The 18,786-nt window shown below is 48.3% G+C and overlaps 1 protein-coding gene across 1 annotated transcript in view; it reads left to right on the top strand.

Moving 5' to 3' along the window:
- Positions 1–585: 585 nt before the first annotated feature.
- The window catches only part of PITPNM2 (phosphatidylinositol transfer protein, membrane associated 2), a 163,713-nt gene continuing 145,512 nt past the window's right edge, over positions 586–18,786 (top strand). The window contains exon 1 of the mRNA XM_015417664.1: positions 586–663. Coding sequence (XP_015273150.1) covers positions 586–663 — 78 coding nt within the window. The remainder of the gene's footprint in view (positions 664–18,786) is intronic.

Genomic DNA, 18,786 nt, shown 5'->3' with positions numbered 1-18,786 from the left:
ACGTGCAGTAAAGGTCCTCTTGGGAAAGGAGCCAGTTTGGTGTAGTGGTTAAGTGCGCGGTCTCTAATCTGGGAGAACCGGGTTTGATTCCCCACTCCTCCACTTGCACCTGGCTGGATGACCTTGGGCAAGCCGTAGTTCTGATAAGAGCTGTTCTCGAAAAAGAGCAGTTTCTGTCAAGAGGTCTCTCAGCCCCACCTGCCTCACAGGGTGTCTGTTGTGGGGAGGGAAAGGGAAAGGAGTTTGTAAGCCGCTCTGAGTCACCTTTGGGTAGTGAAGGGCGGGGTATAAATCCAATTCCCCCCCTCCTCTTCCTCTTCCTCTTCTTCTTTTTCTTCTTCCTCTTCTTCTTCTTTCACGTTGTGAATTGTGTCAGTATTTGGGTCCCATCTAGATGCCTTCTGTGGCGTTGTGATGTGTTAGGAAAGAAATGTGTTCTTCTGGACCACATTAAATGCATATTTTCCCCCTCTTGCTTTTATTTCAGGGGGCATCCATGCACCAGCTTTGTTACTTAAGCAACCTCCAGTGAATACCTTTGGCTTTCGTTTCTGACCGGACCAAAGGGCCTGCTTGGATTTCAAGATGCTTATAAAGGAGTATCGGATTCCGCTTCCAATGAGTGTGGAAGAGTATAGGATTGCCCAGCTGTACATGATACAGGTTGGTACCTTCGCTGTTGTTGACGCGCTTTCCCACCTAAAAACACAGAGAACAAGATAAGTAAGATATATCTTTACTATGGGCCAACGTGCATGAGGAGTATGCCATGTCTGGAGTTACATGGGATGGTTTCATTACCACTTGGCAACTCAGGAATAACTGTGGGTGCGTGGAAGTGATTAAATGGCTTCTATAAAACCGAACCTGTGCATAGGTTAGCATGTAATTTCTCAGGAGGACTTGCTCATATACGCAGGGCTTTGCCCAAAGATGATGTGTTTCTGAAAAATGTGCTATGATTATTTCCACTTAATCTTCTCTACTGCATTTAAATTAGATGTTTAAATAATAATAATAAAAAAATTGTACTAGGAGGGGAGGAAGCACATTAGCCATGAAAAATTCAACAGCAGGCTCATAAACCTGTATAAAGAGACACATTTAGTGGCAGGGAGTAATTCAGCATGAGGTTGGTGACTGGGGGGGGGGCCTTCCGCTCCCGTAGCCTTTCTTCTGAGCCACGCTTAGGTCCCGGTTCCAGGCTTTTGACTCGGGCTGCCAGCCTTCACCTGGGTCCGGAGAACCAGAAGCGCTGAACCCAGAGGTCATTTGGCAGCCTTCAATTCATTCGTTTCAAACCACCATTTCTTCAGATCTCAAAACAGTAAATAAGTACTGCTTCTTGGCTTCTCGCGTGTGTGAGATGATTAATGTTAATGTTGCCTGTATTATTGAAGGCTGTTGTTTCAGACCGCAGTTATATACTGTAACTAAATTTACTCCCTGTTGTTTTCCACAGAATTTCCAGGATGCCTCTCAGTTCCATCCCTGCCCACCCCTCTGCCCTTCTGCTTCTCAACCATTAAAGTTTGTTCTGCACCCCCTTCTACAGCTCATGCTGCTGTCCTTTCAGGCTCATTGTCAAAACTTTGTTTCAGACTTGGATGCCTCTATGACAGCCCACACACATACCTTCCTCCTTGGTGATTTCAACATTTATGTTGACACACCTTCTGACCCAGGGTCAGACCCTCTGACCCATCTCTTTTCCTAACCTCCTCCAATCTCCACCTTCTGACTTCAGACAATTGGCCCTTCATAGGAACTGGTTGGCCACTGTGTAAGATAGGATGCTGGACTAAATAGACCACTGGTCTGATTCAGCAGGGGTCTTCTTATGTTCTTAACTGTTTGTTTTAGTTTTCATAGACTAGATGAAGTAGGCTTGAGTTGATAAACACTTATGCTAGAATTAAAATCATTAGTTAGTTGTTAAGGCTTCACAAAACTCTTATTTCTTTCCTGCCGCTAATAGGGTTGCCAAGTTGATCTTCGCCGGGAGCAGGGGGCTCCCAGCCGGCATCTGATGACGCCAGGTACGCTGGGGGCGGGGCCACGGCCATACGAGGGAAAACCGTAGAGTTTTCCCTTGGATGGCCGTGGCCCCACCCCCAGCGTGCCCGGCATGGTCGCGTCACTTCCGGGTGACGCGCACGTCGGGGAGGAGTTCCCCCCGGGGCCTGATCCGGTGGCGGCGGGGAACTGTCTCTGGGGCGGGGTTTTCCCCGCCCCCCGGGGGGACTTGGGAAGCCTAGAGGGAGCATTGCCCATCAAATACCACAAGCTGTGCAGACGGACTCACAGAATTTATGAGAACACAGTAGCCAAATGGCCAAACTGAGTGTGGGGCGTGGAGATCTCCCAGAATGACAGCAGATCTCCAGACAACACAGATCTGTTTCGCCTGGAGAAAAGGGCGAAATTTCCCAGCTTGCAGTTGGCAACCCTCCTGGGGTATATTATAAAGTATATCACAGTCAGGGGCCAACTATCAGTGGTGGATATGTGTTATCGAACCCCGATCCCCTATTTTTTAAAAAACAGTAAAGCGGCTTTACTTTATTTTACTGCAGTGGCTCAAGTGGTTAAGACGCTGAACTGCAGGCTGTGGAAGGTCGGTAGTTCAGCAGCTCGAGACCCGGGTGCCGCATGACGGAGTGTGCTCCCGTCTCTGGTTCCAGCTCCTGCCAACCTAGCAGTTCGAAAGCAAAATATTGCAAGTAGATAAATAGGTACCGCTTTGGTGGGAAGGTAACAGCATTCTGTGCTCCTTGGTGTTTAGTCATGCCGGCCACATGACCACGGAAACGTCTTCGGACAGCGCTGGCTCTTTGGCTTGAAACTGAGATTAGCACTGCAACCCTAGAGTCGGACTCGACTGCCTTTCGAGCAAGGGAACCTTTAACTTTACCTAAAGCGGCTTTAGGAGAGGGAATTAGAAGGAGAGGGGAAGACACTGTACCCTTTCCCCACTTTTCCTGTGCTCCAAATCATCCTCCGGTGGCTTCCCCACCCCACCCCACCCCCCACCCCGAGGTCAATTCACACAAGAAAATCTGCCAGGGGATACAATTTGAGCAGGGGAATGGGGGGCTAGGGTTTAGCTGCACAACCCCATTCCTTCTGCTTTTCTGTTCCAAATTTCTTCTTGCCCTTGTATTATGAGGGAAGAAGGAGGGACGTTTGGTGTGCTGCTGTTCTGAAGAAGAGGGCTGGCCTCGACGGACTAAGCAAGGCAGTTTTTTTCTGCTTACCCCAGCTCCTCCTGGTACTCTTGCCGCAATAAGTGACCTTGAATCTGATTTGAGCACAACTGGGAGTCCAGGGAGAGGCTGCTGCCTTTCCCTCTTCTAAAATAGCTTCTGGTTTAAAACCCGGGTGGAAACGATAAAAGTGCACAGGACCGGTGGTTCTCTGTCGTGCCGCTCTTTGCTCATCCGTTCCGGCAGGCATGCAAGCTTGCCATGAATCATCTCTTTTTCATGCATCGTTTCTCCTCCGGTGGAATCCCCTGCTGAGGTTGAAAGTGTACAAATGCTGATGTAGGATTAATTGTGGCTTCTGAAGTATTTGTCACTCCCCCCCCCCCTTCTTTCTCTCTTCACGGCACTGTCAGCACCTTGGCCGGCTGCCTTCTGGGTGGCGTTCTGCAAGGAGCCCATAACAGCCTCCATCAATTAGAATTAATTTCACATTACAGGAGGGGACTTAATGTACCCTGCATTTGCTTGCAGATCTGAACTCAAGTTGGTTTTCTTTATTAGATTTTGGACTCTGTTGATACCAGCGTTTTCCATCTGGACATTTCCCCTTGCGAGTGCATGCTGGAGAATTTGTACGGGTGGCCGCTCGATCACGCTTAGCAGTGGAACGTGCTGGCTCTTTGTCTGTCTGTGGCTTCTTAACGTATGCGCCCAAAGCCTGGACAAATACATCAGAACAATTTAAATACTAACATTTCTGAACACCTTCCATTTCGGTGTATCCGAGGAAGTGTGCGTGCACAACCTGCACATGGAAGCTCATACCTTGAATAAAAACATTGTTGGTCTTAAAGGTCTTATTTCTAAACACAGTCAGGGAACCAGAACTAGCAGTAGAAGGAGAAAAGATTTTAACAACAAATGTGCTTCCATCACGTGCCTGAAAGCCAAACAACAGCAAGCCTCTCTGTTGCCACACTGTTGGTGCTATTCGTTGAAGGAGACATTAGAGTTCCATTTGTTGCAATTTGCTCAACAGTTAAGATTTTTGTCTTCAGCCGCACTTTCTGTACCCCTGCCCGAGGAGGTGAGGCTGGGTGGCGAGTAGGCACAGGGCTTTTCCAGTGGTGGAATTCTGTCTCTGCAGTGTCCTCTCTGTCGAGGTTTGCCTGATACCCAGGGGTCATTCTGTAGAAAAAGAGGTGCAGGAGCTCATTAGCATCACTCATTAGCATAACTCATTTGCATATGCCATGACCCTGACATCACCGGAAGTGTGTCAGAAGGCAACACCCACCGCTCAGACTCCACTGGATTGTTTTGGATTGCTAGCTATTGGGGGGGGAACGTGCAGATCTGTCCTCGCAGAGGAGGGAGAGCTTGTACCTGAATAAAACTTGGTCTTAAAGGTGCCACTGGACTGTTTTGGACCGGGGGGGGGGGGCTCTGCAGCTTACCTGGCTGCTTCTTGCTCTGACTGAGGGCTGCTGGGAGCAGGGGGTGGGGCTTGTTGCATGTGCCCGCCCCCTGGGCTCTTTACTGCCGGAGCTCCACTCCTGTGCGCTCCTGCAGGAAATGACCCCTGCTGGTACCTATTCTGTTATCATTAAGAGACAAACTACATGATACATTCTTTGGCAAGTCTGGTCCGAGTTCCCTGTGTTCCTCTGGATCCAACTGGCTTTCCCTGCAGCCACACAGCAGCTGCAGGAAACATCATGTTAAAAACCAGTGGATGCCTCCTTTGGCTCAGAACTGTGACTTGGGGAGAGGAGGGGATTTTTCCCTCCCCCTCCCCCATGCTGTTTTCTGCTGCCAAAACAGCTGGGAGGGGAGGGGATGTTATCTGCCCTTTCCTGCAGCTGCACATGCAGCCCCAAAATGAGTCAGATAATTCCCACCCCCCCACCCCCCAAGCAGGCTGTCTTGGCATAGGAGATGGCGTGGTGGGATTGCAGGTGGGAGCCCCTTCTCCCCGCACACCGTGCTTCTTTACCCTGAGCAGGCCTTGCCTGGGAGGGAGGGCGGGGTAGAAATGTAATAAATAAACAGATTGGGCTCCTCCTGATTTGTGAAATGGTGTTCCCTGCAGCTGCTGTCCAGGAAAGAAAGACATCACTCTCCCAAAAACATATTGTGTCGTTTGGCCTTGAGGTGTGAGACTTTTAATTAGGTTTGATCTACGCTTGCCAAGTCCCCCCGGGGGGCGGGGAAACCCCCGCCCCAGAGGCCCGTTCCCGGCCGCTGGCGGATCGGGCCCCGGGGGGGAACCCCACCCCCAAAGTACGTGACATGCACGTCACCCGGAAGTGACGCAACCACGCCAGGGACGCTGGGGGAGGGGCCACGGTCATCGGATGGTCATGGCCCCGCCCCCAGCGTGCCCGGCATGATCGCGTCACTTCCGGGTGATGTGGTTGCGGCACGTGCGTGCTTTGCGCGCGCGCACTCCAGGAATGAGCTGGGAGTCCCCCGCTGCAGCAACAGGTAGGACTTGGCAACCCTAGTTTGATCCCACTTTTGATTATTTTCTTACCTTTTATGAATTTTGTGGCAGGGGGTCCCCCAAGGTAGTGCCCGTGGGCACCATGACACCCACCGATGGTTTTTAGAAAGTGGGTGTGGTCAGGTAGGGCCTTTCCCCAGCAAGGCTTCTGAATTTTTAAAATGTTTCCTTGGCAGCAATGGCCACTACAGCACAAGGATCTTCACTGTATGACTGGTTAGCTGTGGCAGCCATTTTGTGACTCGCTCTGCCTCCCCTGGCGGCCATTTTGTGGTGGCCATTTTCGGGTTGCACCCGCCACACTTTGTCAAAATTTCAAAGGTGCCCGCAGGCTCAAAGAGGTTGGGGACCTATGGCCTGTGTTCCACCTAGCCAGTTTGGTGAAGTGTTTAGGATTGTGGACTCTAATCTGGGAGAACCGGGTTTGATCCCCCAGTCCTCCACATGTAGCCAGCTGGGTGACCTTCAGTCAGTCACAAGTTCTTTCAAAGCTGTACTCTCAAGGGCAGTCCTTAAAAGAGCTCTCTCAGCCCCACCCACCTCACAGGGTGTCTGTTGTGGGGAGGGGAGGGGAAAGGAGTTTGTAGGCCGCTCTGAGGCTCCTTCGGGTAGTGAAGAGCGGGATATAAATCCAATCTCCTCCTCCTCCTCCTCTTCCTCTTCTATTATATGATGGATTTTGGTATGGTTTTGTGCCTTGGGTTGGTTGTTTTAAGACGTTAATTTAATATTGTAAGCCACTTCATAGAGTTTCTGAAGAGGTGGCTGGATCTTCACTTCTTCTTTCTAGTGGAAGGCAGCTACTAGAGCAGAAACCGGGGCCAAACAAGTCGGGGAGTTGAGACGTTGGCTGTATCTGCCACCACCCAAGTGGCAACTTTAAAATGGAAGCGGGAAGTTCAGAGGGCTCTTCTCTCCCCCACCCCAGCCATCTCCCTGATTAGCCTCCCATTAAGCCTAGGCAGGCAGTAGGTTTCTGTCAGCTGCCGGCAAAGAGGTCTCCGCAGTGCAGCCGGTGAGTGTGCCGGGCTTCCATTGATCTTGCAGTTGTTTTGCCAGCTGCACTTTTTCTTGGCACGGCAGATGCCTCCTGCACGCTTGTGCTGCAGGGACCAGATTTCTGGGAACAGTACATCCAGTTTCTTCATTGGAAGCCACGTGGACCTACCCGCAAAAGAATATGGGGTAGTTTTCATCGTTGACATTTTTTACTTCTCTGGACCCTCCGAACATCCAGACAGATACTGTTTCATTGGTTTGCGCTTATGCAACAGTACGTTTTTAGTCAGAAACGTCACATTAGAGTGGAGAAAGTTTGAGTCCAGTGGGCACCTTTAAGACCAAGAGAGTTTAATTCTGGGTATAAACTTTCGTGTGTATGCATATTTATTCTAAGTGTGCTTGCACAGGAAAGCTTATACCCAGAATTAAATTTATTGGTGGTAAAGGTGCCACCGAACTCAAGCTTTGTTCTGTTGCTTCAGACCCAGGGGTCCTTTCCGCAGGAGGGGAGCTCCGGCAGTAAAGAGCCCAGGGGGCGGGCACATGCAACAAGCCCCGCCCCCTGCTCCCAGCAGAACTCAGTCAGAGCAAGAAGCAGCCAGGTAAGTCTCGATGTCTCAAACCCCCCCCCCCCCAAAAAAAACAGTCCAGTGGCACCTTTAAGACCAAGTTTTATTCGGGTACCAGCTCTCCCTCCTCTGCGAGGGCAGATCTGCATGTCGTCCCCCCCCCCATAGCTAGCAATCCAAAACAGTCCAGTGGAGCCTGAGCGGTGGGTGTTGCCTTCTGACACACTTCCGATGATGTCAGGGGGTGTGGCATATGCAAATGAGTTATGCTAATGAGTTATGCTAATGAGCTGCATCTCTTTTTCTACAAAATGACCCCTGTTCAGACCACCACGGCTACTCACCCCAATCTATTAGAATGGAGAGAATCTGAGTGACTATGGGGCAGCTGTGCAGTTCCTATAGGACTCTCTTTGTATTTTATTTATTTCTATTTATTAATTCATTAAACTTATAGCCCACCCTTCCCACATTGTAGGCTCAGGGTGGGTAACGACATATATGTACCTGCAATTAATGCAGATTTACAATATTAAAACCGTGGTACAATAATTTAAAAATCCACAAACTCATCATCCTTATTTCATTAAAGCATCAGCATTAAAACAACAACGCGGCTCAATGGCAGATAACGTGGTCCCAGTCTGGCTTCCAGGATCTGCGGTCACTGGGGGAGAGGCCTAATCAAATGGATACCCACTTCCTCAGCTAAAGGCCTGGCGGAAGAGCTCCGTCTTGCAGGCCCTGTGGAACGGTAGCTCATTCCACCAGGCAGGGGCCAGGGCCAAAAAAGCCCTGGCCCTAGTTGAGGCAAGTCGTACATCCCTTGGGCCAGGGAGGTGTTAATTGGTATAACATTGTAGGTGTGTGTTCCTTTTTGGTAACAGCTTGGATTGGATGGAAGGGTGGGTGTAAGCAGGCAGTTTCCTTCGAGTCGTCTGGACAAAATGTTTGGCATTTTGTGTCTGTTTTTCCAAGATGGTAGGATGGATTGGAGGTGAGGTTATGGACTTATCATTGGTTGCCCTTTGAGATACTACCGAGCTTCAGAATTCTCTGGACCAAAGGCATCGCCTTAAAGGCATAACTGCTGAGAGAAAAAGCAACTGTGCCATGTGGCTGAGAGAAGGGCAGATTACAGCCATGGGGCCAGATCAACAGAGTGGACCTCATCTGGGTCTCTCCACCCCCTTTTGAGGGCTGAGGCTGGAAACAGGAAGAGTTGGGTTCAACCCTGGAGCCCTGAAGTGGATGGAGACTCAGATGTGGGGAAAAAAAACCCTCCAGTTAAACAAAACTGCCCACCCCAATCGAGTTCCTTTATGTAATATCTCATGTCCTGTCATCATGGTTATTTGCTTTCCCCCACTGTTGGGTATTTGCATATTGGAAACACTCAGTGTGTGTGTATGGGGTTAAATGTCTGTTCTGTTGTCACAGGAAATCACCTGCCTTTGTGTTAGCCAATGTTAGCTTAGAGCTGCAAGCCCGCGAAAAAGGATCCCTGTTCTGAGAGTTTGATTGGGAGCAAAGAGTTAGTGTCTTTGCATTTTATGGCCCCTCTTCCCCTCTTTGTTCGTCTTGGAGAAGAAGCTTGTGAGAGGAGCCATTACAGTTCTTCTAGTCTAGAGAGAGGATGTAGCTGACTTAGCTGTTTGTTATTTTTCTTCCCAGTTACCCTTCCCTATGGTAGAATTATAGTAAACTTTTATATTTTTAAACACACATGGACTCTGGGTCTGATTATTGAACTCTGGCATTGCTAAGCTGTTTTTAACTCTGCTGAATTTTATAAAATATCCCAACACCCACTTTCATTCCACAGCATTGATTGCTGTTTTTGTGGCACGGGAGAACCTAGAACGGCACCACACAAGATGTTCTGTTACATGCCGTGGAGGGGAAAGGGGGGTATAGATGGGCAGCTTCTGTTTTTAGTGACAGCTACAGGTTTCGGGTAATGGCTAATACCTACTTGGCCCTCTGCTGCTCCTCCCATGCTGATGGATCTGTAATTACAGACTTCACGTTATTATTGTGGTAATAGAGATAGCCAAAAGCCATGGGAAGACATGAGATACGGCCGGGGCTGAAAGCTTTACTTGATTAATGGATGCAATTACTTCATTTTGATGCATTCAGATTTATAATACAACCATACCAATGCAGGCTGAGGCAGGGAATGACCTTATACAAGCAAAATGGAAGCTTATTATAAAGCAGTAATGTTAAAAACGTATGGAAACTTGTGTTTTGTATTAGTGAGAAGCTTTATTTGTCGAAACAGCAAAAAAGCTCTACATCGTCTGTAGAAAATGCCAATGGTTGGATGATGTTTGGAAGAAGGATCTTCCAGATCCATGTCAGAAACACTTTCTGTAAATTCTTGTCATTTGAAATCGTTGAATTGCTGGTAGCGTTAACCTTGGAGACCACGACAAGACGTGATAAATAAGGGGTTGCTTTGCTGATCCCACCTGTTATGAACCCTCAGCTGCTGCAAGTGAGCATGGTTGCTACCAATGTTCCTGCTAAGCTGTGGAGTCCTGTAAGCAAGAATTCTACTTTATGAGCTACTGGCATTAAAGTTGTGAGTGAGCAATTTGGCTCCTGCATAAATTACTTTGCTCTGGAGCCATCCTTCCTGAGCGAAGACAAAAATGTGTGAGCTGGAGGCTAAAAAAACTGAGTTAGCTCACACTTAACTCAGCTTAGAGGGAACACTGGTTGCTACCTCATTGGGTTCAAGCCTTAAGAACATCTGAAGAGCCCTGCTGGATCAGGCCAATAGTCCATCTAGTCCAGCATCCTGTCTCACACAGTGGCCAACCGGTTCCTCTGGATAGCCAACCACAGGGCATAGAGGCTGAGGCCTTCATAAGAACATCAGAAGAGCCCTGCTGGATCAGACCAGTGAGGGTCCATCTAGTCCAGCATCCTGTCTCACACAGTGGCCAGTCACTTCCTCTGGATAGCCAACCACAGGGCATAGAGGCCGAGGCCTTCCCCTGATAAGAACTATAAGAAGAGCCCTGCTGGATCAGACCAAGGGTCCATCTAGTCCAGCATCCTGTCTCACACAGTGGCCTCAACCAGTTCCCCTAGAGCAGAGGTTCCCAAATTTATTTCGCCTACCACCCCCTTTTTTGGGGGGGGAGGGAATTACTCAGCACCCCCCTGGAAATCTATCTTCAAGTAGTGGACAAAAAGATGCAGTTTGTGGATCTTCACCTGGATTGTTCCAGCCCACCTAGATCGTTCCGGCGCCCCCCAGGGTATTGCCCACTTTGGGAACCAGTGCTCTAGAGGGACAACAACAGGGCATGGAGGCCAAGGCCTTCCCCTCATAAGAACCCCAGAAGAGCCCTGCTGGATCAGACCAGTGGTCCATCTAGTCCAACATTCTGTCTCACACAGTGGCCAACCAGTTCCTCTGGAGGGCCAACAACAGGGCACAGAGGCCGAGGCCTTCCCCCGATGTTGCCTCCTGGCTCTGGGATTCATAGTGCCTCTAAATGTGGAGGTTCCCCTCGATCACCATGGCTAGTGGCCATTGATAGTCTTATCCTCCATGAGTCTATCTAATCCCCCTTTAAAGCTGTTTATTCCTGTGGCCATCACTACATCTTCTGGCAGCGAATTCCACATTTGAATCGCTCTCTGTGTAAAATAGTATTTCTTTTTGTCCGTCTAGAACCTACCGCCCATCAGTTCTAATATTTTGGGAGAGGGAGAAAAAGTTCTCTTTGTTCAGTCTCCCCACCTCATGCATAATTTTATAAACCTCTGTCATCATGTCCCTCCTTAGTCGTGTCTTTTCTACACTGAAAAGTCCCAGACTCTTCAGCCTTTCTTTGGAGGGAAGGTGCTCCAGCGCCCTTAGCCACTATAGAAGGAGGGTGAAGCGGGAAACTTGAGTGCTTGGGAGGATGGTCTGGCTGGCTTAAGAGATGGCAGATCTCAGATTCTTTCACACAGAGATGTTTTTTATTTGCTGCCGCTCAGTGGCACAGTCTGTAGGCATCCTCTGTTTCAGAGGAGGCGTATAAATGGAAAAACAATGATTTAAAATGTATTCTGTTGTCAAAAGGAAACTTAGTTTATGGGTCCTCAGGAAAGCCAGCATAGTCTAGCGGCTATAGCAGGGGTGTCAAACATGCTTCCATCAGGCCTGCAGTGGAACTGGCCATCTCCTGCTTCCAGTTCTGCTGCTGCTGCTGCATCATAGCTTGCTTCACCAGCCTCTCTTAATCACTCAACCATTTCATGTTCTAACCTGGGTCCTAGACTCAGAACTCTGAGCATGAGATTTCTGTGGTGAATGTCAATAAATCAAAAGTAGGTTTGCAGCTTACAGAGCCCATGTTTTAAGCATGTTTTTATTTTAAATTAAAAAACCCTTTGTGTTTATGTCCTTTATAAAGTTTATATCTCCGCTACCTGGCATTACAGTTTATGACACACGCGGTGCGGCCCAACAAGGTCTCATTTATGTCAGATCCGGCCCTCATAACAAATGAGTTCGACACCCCTGGGCTATAGTGTTGGACTAGGGAAACTCACATTCAAATTCCCACTCTGCCAAGGATGATGGGGGGCCTTGGGCCAATGCAGACTCGCAGCCTGACCTAACTCACAGGGTGTCACACTTGGGCCTCGTTTATCATGGGTTTCCTAACTGTCAGTCTGTCTTTGGTTCAGTATGCTTATTGTCCTGTTTCATTCTGGCTGGGGGCGGGGAGTATGTGAGGGTGTATGTGTGTGGAGCTGCTTTGTTGGGAGTCGCGCTAGCTTGTAACTGCATTTATGTGGGGCCTCCCTTCCATGGGAAGAATGTGTGCTTGACCTTGAGTACCAGACACTGCTAGATAATGTAACCCTATGTTTGCAGGTGCTGGAGGAGGTCTAACAGTGCATGGTAGATTTTGTTGGGCTGGATATATTGATGTGATTGGACTGGTCATGGGGGGGTGTTGTTTGAATTCTGTATAATATAGGAACTGGCACCAAGGGAGTCAGTTCTGACACAGATCGTCTATGCTTAAGACCTCTCTATCTCTCAATAAACAAATCACTGCCAAGAGATTGTTGTTGGGCGTGAGTTTTTTCAGGACCTGACACAGGGTTGTTATGAGGATAAAATGCAGGAGAGGAGAACGTTGTTAGCTGCTTTAGGTTCCCTTTGGGGTGTAAATGAAATAAATAAATGTATGTGACCTGTCCTTACATGCCATTTAAGTAGCTAAATGCAAGGCAGTGGATTCCTGACCAAGAGACTTTGTTTGGGGGCATCTGCTCCAACTACAGAGAGAATCTATCCCTTTTTTTTTTAGCTTCGCAAAACAAGATGCTATCACACATTTGTTTGGGCGCTGCATGGAAATGTGGCAGACCCCTTGTGCTTTGGGGCCCACTCTTTATGAACTACGCTTCCTCTATGCCCATACTTAACCAGCCCATTCAGGAAGCTGCGCAATGCATGTCGTGCTGGGCTTTGGTCCATGGAAGCTTATGCCGCAATAAACACGTTCGTCTTGTAAGGATTCTGCCCCCTGATCAGCAGCGATCATTAGAAGAAGCAGGTGCGTGAACACCCCACAGGCAGCGATTGCACTATCGGAGCACCTTCAGCTCTCTGAAGCAACTATCATCTGTCGCCTGCCATGGAATATGTGCTTGGATCACTTCTCCGAGCATTTGGCGACTACCGTTGACTTGAAAAGTTCATTCTGCTCCCCCCTCCCCCCCCGGCGCATGTGTGTGATTTCTCTTGTTTGGACGCTGATCAAGAGGCAGTTGATCTTTTTGGTGTGATTGGCCATCTGGAGTACGCACTTTTTTTCTGTTTTGGGAAGCAGCACGAATTATAAATGGGGCTACTTCTCATCATTTGCTCAAGACCTGGTATCTGATACCGATACATTTTTAAAAAGCAAGTTATTTAATTTTGTTGTCGAAGGCTTACAGCTACATGGATTTATTTCATTTTGTTTGATAGTAAGCACAATCCAGGTGAAATTAGGCAAAATCTGGCATTTAAGCTTTGCACTTCAGTGCCATTCATTTCAAATGTGGACCGTAGCCTAGTTATGTATTACATACAAACGCATGTAAGAAAACTTCAAGGGTTGGCAAGGGTAAGCATTGCATTTGGGCACCGCTCAGGAGGGAAAAGCCTCTGGAGGAAGAATAATTTTAAGGGGGAAAATAATGGAGGGAAAAGCATTCTCCCCTCCCCTACTTTTTTCCATGCTAAATCCCCCTCCATTCCAGAGCAACAGGGCTCTTGGCAGTATCCCAGTGCGTGGATGCAGTAGTCCAGTGGTTAAGGGGGAGCTGGCTGAAGTTGAATCCATCCAAGAGGGAGGTCTTATGGCTGAGAAAGACTGAGATGCTAGCTGAAGGGTCACTCCAAAGACTTGATGGTGTTTAGTTGACAGCTGTAGACTCTGTAAAGAGCCTTGGGGTGTGGTTGGATTCCACACTGTCATTGGATAAATAACTGTTCATGGTAACACGGTCAGTGTTTTTTCACCTACACCAGGCCTACTGGCTCCTTATTTGTCTGGGTCAGATCCACATTGACCCATGCAGTGGTTACCTCCAGATTGGACTACTGCAATTCGCTCTACATAGGGGCTGCCCTTGAAAACGCTTTGGAAGCTGCTGGTGGTCCAGAATGCCAGGTTGCTGACTGGAACATCCTGGTCCGCTCAAATTACTCCAGTTCTGCGGCAGCTGCATTGGCTACCAATTAGTCTCCAGATACAATTCAAGGTATTGGTGTTAACCTTTAAAGCCCTTAACAGTCTGGGACCCTCATCCAGGGGTCATTTCCTGCAGGAGCACACAGGAGCGGAGCTCCGGCAGTACAGAGCCCAGGGGGCGGGCACATGCAACAAGCCCCACCCCCTGCTCCCAGCAGCCCTCAATCAGAGCAAGAAACAGCCAGGTAAGCTGCAGAGCAGCCCCCCGGCCCAAAACAGTCCAGTGGTACCTTTAAGACCAAGTTTTATTCAGGTACAAGCTCTCCCTCCTCTGCGAGGACAGATCTGCACGTTCCCCCCCCAATAGCTAGCAATCCAAAACCATCCAGTGGAGTCTGAGCGGTGGGTGTTGCCTTCTGACACACTTCCGGTGATGTCAGGGTCATGGCATATGCAAATGAGTTATGCAAATGAGTTATGCTAATGAGCTCCTGCACCTCTTTCTCTACGAAATGACCCCTGCTCATAACTACAGGTCTGCCTCTCCTGTTACAACCTTCCATGCTCCCTTTGGTCATCGTCTAGGGGCCTCTTGTAAGTGCCTGGCTCCAGGATGGCTTGAATGGCTGCCACCAGGGGAAGGGCCTTCTCGGTTGTGGCCCCCGCCCTGTGGAATGCCCTCGAGGATGACACCCGGGCCCTGCTGGACTCACTTAGTTTCTGCAGGGCATGCAAAGCTGAATTGTTTAGGTTGGCCTTTGCAAGGTAACCATGTGTTTGGGATGTTTTAATACTGGTGTGCGGATAGCCATGTGTGTTAATGTTCATATTTTATATTTGTTACTTGTCTCTATGTTGTTTTTACCCTCTTGGTTTTAATGTTGTAAGTTGCCATGAGACCCTTTGGGTGAGTGACGAATGAAAAAAAAATCTAATAATTAAAGTAGCTCCTTGGTTGGAAAAAAATGGAGTTTCTGGCTCCTCTGAAGTGTGTATAGCCCCATGGTACAGTCATGTTCCCCTTCCCATTGACCCCTCGTTTGCCAGATATCTCTCTTGATGCTACTACATGTCTGTTTGGTCCTTTCCGCACTAGACCGTAAATCCTGGTTCAACCCTGTCCCCGAACTTGCATTCTACACTACACGTGAGTTCACCCCTGTAATTATCTCAGGCAGGGGTCGTTTCGTAGAAAAAGAGCTAGGGGAACTGATTAGCATAACTCATTAGCATACGTCACACCCCCTGACATCACCCAAAGTGTGTCATAAGGCCACACCCCCTGCCATCACCGGAAGTGTGTCATAAGGCCACACCCACCACTCAGTTAGTCTTAGTCTTAAAGGTTAGTCTTAAAGGTGCTATTTGTTAGTCTTAAAGGTGCTGTTTGAACTCTTGGACTATTTTGCAGCAACAGACTAACACAGCTACCTCGGGGAAGCTCCTGGATGGGGCTGGGAGTCCTTGTGGAGGCCACGTGGAGTGGCCTCGGCCAGGCAGAGGGGGAGGACGCCAACTTACCCTCCTGCTTCTTCCTCCTTCTGCAATAGAATGAGGCTGGAAGAAGGGGGCGGCTGGAAGAAGGGGCGGGGCTTCATCGTGTGCACCTGCACCTCACCCGGGGGAACTGCAATCCCCCGCGATCCCCCCCGAAATGACCTCTGATCCCAGGGTATTTTTTTGTTTCGACATTACATTGAGGTCACCCTGGTTTTGCCCCACACTTGTCCCGGGATAAACGGATGCTATAATAACCAGGAATAAATGCAAGGTAGGGAGCTGCAGTGGCTCAAGTGGTTAAGACGCTGAACTGCAGGCTGTGGAAGGTCAGTAGTTCAGCAGTTCAAGACCCGGGTTGCCACATGAGGGAGTGAGCTCCCGTCTCTAGTTCCAGCTCCTGCCAACCTAGCAGTTCGGAAGCAAGAAATTGCAAGTGGATAAATAGGTACCGCTTCGGTGGGAAGGTAACAGCATTCCGTGCGCCTTGGTGTTTAGTCATGCCGGCCACATGACCACGGAAACGTCTTCGGACAGGGCTGGCTCTTCGGCTTTGAAACGGAGATGAGCACCGCAACCCTAGAGTCGGATGCGACTGGCTTTCGAGCAAGGGAACCTTTACCTTTACCTTAAATGCAAGGTACTGTGTTGTGAGCTGAACTCTCATAAAATCAGGGATGAGATCCAAGTGCGGAAAGGACCAATTTGAGGGGGGGAAACATTTCTCTGCTGCAAAGAAATACAAAGGCAGTTCTGCAAATTAAGTCACTTTAGATATTTTGAGGATTTGCATGATTATTATATTTCTTTGTTATGCATGGAACTAAGCCTCCTTTGGCCACAAGCTGTTATTGCTCTTTTATGCAAGCATAGAGGAGCATTGCACTGCTAAATCTTTTGGGAGAACTCCCCTCCCCTATTATGCACTCTGCCCATCCTCGAAACTAGTTTGGACTGCCAGAGCTCTGCTGATATTGTCCCTGGTTTCCCGCTTGCCCCCCCCCCAAAAAGGCCAGTCATCGATGGCACCAAACCGGGACGCCAACCCTAGATCCATGAGCATCTGCTATTTTCATTTTATTTGTGTGTATGGAGAGATACAGCAGGGTCTGGGCAAACGGTCTGCTATCCTAACAGCTGGCAGAACTCCTGTCCTCAGGAGGTCCTTCAGATGCGTAGCACTGTGTAACCGAGCCATCTGTTCCGAACAGCCTACAAAAGAGCAGTCCCTTTGGTGCTGTCTTTAACAAGCTACCTCTCACTCCGTCTCTCGCTCATTTTACACATCTCCCCCTCTCTTCCTGTCCCCTGACTCTTCCGCTGTACACAGCCCAGGCTAATTTCCATGGTCCAGGTATGCCCCAAGCCTTCTGCCTTGGACCAGTGCTGGGAGAATTGGCCAGGTGGACCAGGGTAGAACAGATAATACCTGCAGCGGTTGTGGGTGTCGTGGTACAGTTGCGCTTCTGACAAGCCTTCTGTGACGGTTGTAAAGACCTTTGACCCTGACTGGAAGCCACTTTGGGATACGGGGCAGCCACCATGGCATGAGAGAATGCTCCTGTAAAAAGTCACTGCTCTTGCACTTTAGCTGGTCGGCATCTCCCAATGGTTGGGTGGGTGGGGTACGGAGACACCAACATGCAGGGTATCTCCCTGCCTCTCTCAGACCATTTCCGCAGTAGTGAAATCCCCCACATTGACATGTGTTTTTTTTAATTTATAATTTTGATTTAAGAATTTAATAACAACACAAGGTAAGTAAAATAGATGTCTGCAGATGAAGTACAGAAATAGGTTAGAAAAAACATTGATGCTTAACTATGTCCAGGCTGAAGACGCCAAAGAACTGTATTACACACTACAAAACATCTCTTAAGGCAACCATCGTATAATAAATACATATCTTTACAGGCAGATTTTAAATCAGTGTTCTGAAAGTAACTTCAGATATTATCTTAGATCTAAGCCAAATAATGTTTCAGGTTCAAGTTTCAAAAGTATATCATTGATTTGTATAAAGGATTTGCTGGAATTACATCAGATTCAACCATATAGTTAATGAGTTGCTATAAACCTGGATGCTATAATTTTTTCTTCAAATTTACTGGAAGAGAGCTTCTCTTCCATTTGTGTAATTGACGTTTTTAAAACTGCGCATTATGTGAAACTTTCCGCAGTAGATTTTCATCATCATGCACAGACCAGTGTTCCTTCTAAGCTGAGTTAGTGTGAGCTAGCTCAGTTTTTTAGCCTCCGGCTCACACATTTCTGTCTTAGCTCAGGAAGGATGGCCAAATCACTCACTCACAACTTTAATGCCAGTAGCTCACAGAGTAGATTTTTTGCTCACAAGACTCCACAGCTTAGAGGGAGCATTGGCGCAGACCCGAAGTTTTCTCCTTTTAACCCCACGTTTTCAGAATCCCCAGTTTTAGCGAGTTCCAAAAACACAGGGTAAGAAGTAGAAAACTTCAGGTCTGCACATGGTGAGGAAAAACCTACTGCAGAAATTTTCACATAACGCGCAGTTTTAAAAATGTCAATGCGGGGAATTTCACTACTGCAAAAAATGGTCTGAGACACTGCTGTCCCCCCCCCCCCCCCCCCGCAGAGATCTTGACAGCGGGAATGTGCTAATTGTAGTGTTGTCATCGAATGGGCTTGGGGGAGGCCACGGAAGAACCTCCTGGCTATGAGGAAAAGAGGAACCAGGTGCGCTCAGATCCATTCACCTCTCCGACCACGTGGGCAGCAGCCCAGGCTCAAAGCAACTGAGAGGATGGGGCCGGGACTCCATCTCCCATAGGAGGGGGACCCAAAGGCTATCTAGTCCAACCAGTTCCCAAAAGGCTAGCACATCCAGTCACTGGCTCCACCAACATGATCCTTTCCAACTTCAAGTACAGAGTCCAACTGGATTCTAAAACCAATCTATCTGTACTCTGCCCTGCTTCCAAGGAGCTTCAGACAGCAGACTGCAGGGTTGTCTTATTTTATCCTCCAGGCAAGCCTGCAAAATGCTTCAAGACCCCAAGACTGAGTGGGATTCACAGTCCAGCACTATCTACTGTACCATACTAGCTTTCACTGGCAAAATCCATCCACCAAAATAAACGTCTTGAATGCCTTTCTTTCTTTCTTTCTTTCTTTCTTTCTTTCTTTCTTTCTTTCTTTCTTTCTTTCTTTCTTTCTTTCTTTCTTTCTTTCTTTCTTTCTTTCTTTCTTTCTCTCTTTCTCTCTTTCTCTCTTTCTCTCTTTCTCTCTTTCTCTCTTTCTCTCTTTCTCTCTTTCTCTCT

This window comes from Gekko japonicus, unplaced genomic scaffold (assembly GCF_001447785.1).
Source record: "Gekko japonicus isolate JY-2015 unplaced genomic scaffold, Gekko_japonicus_V1.1 scaffold64, whole genome shotgun sequence".
Taxonomy (NCBI): Eukaryota; Metazoa; Chordata; class Lepidosauria; order Squamata; family Gekkonidae; genus Gekko; species Gekko japonicus.
Note: the sequence above shows the minus strand (reverse complement) of the source record. Positions and strands in the feature narration are given on the sequence as shown.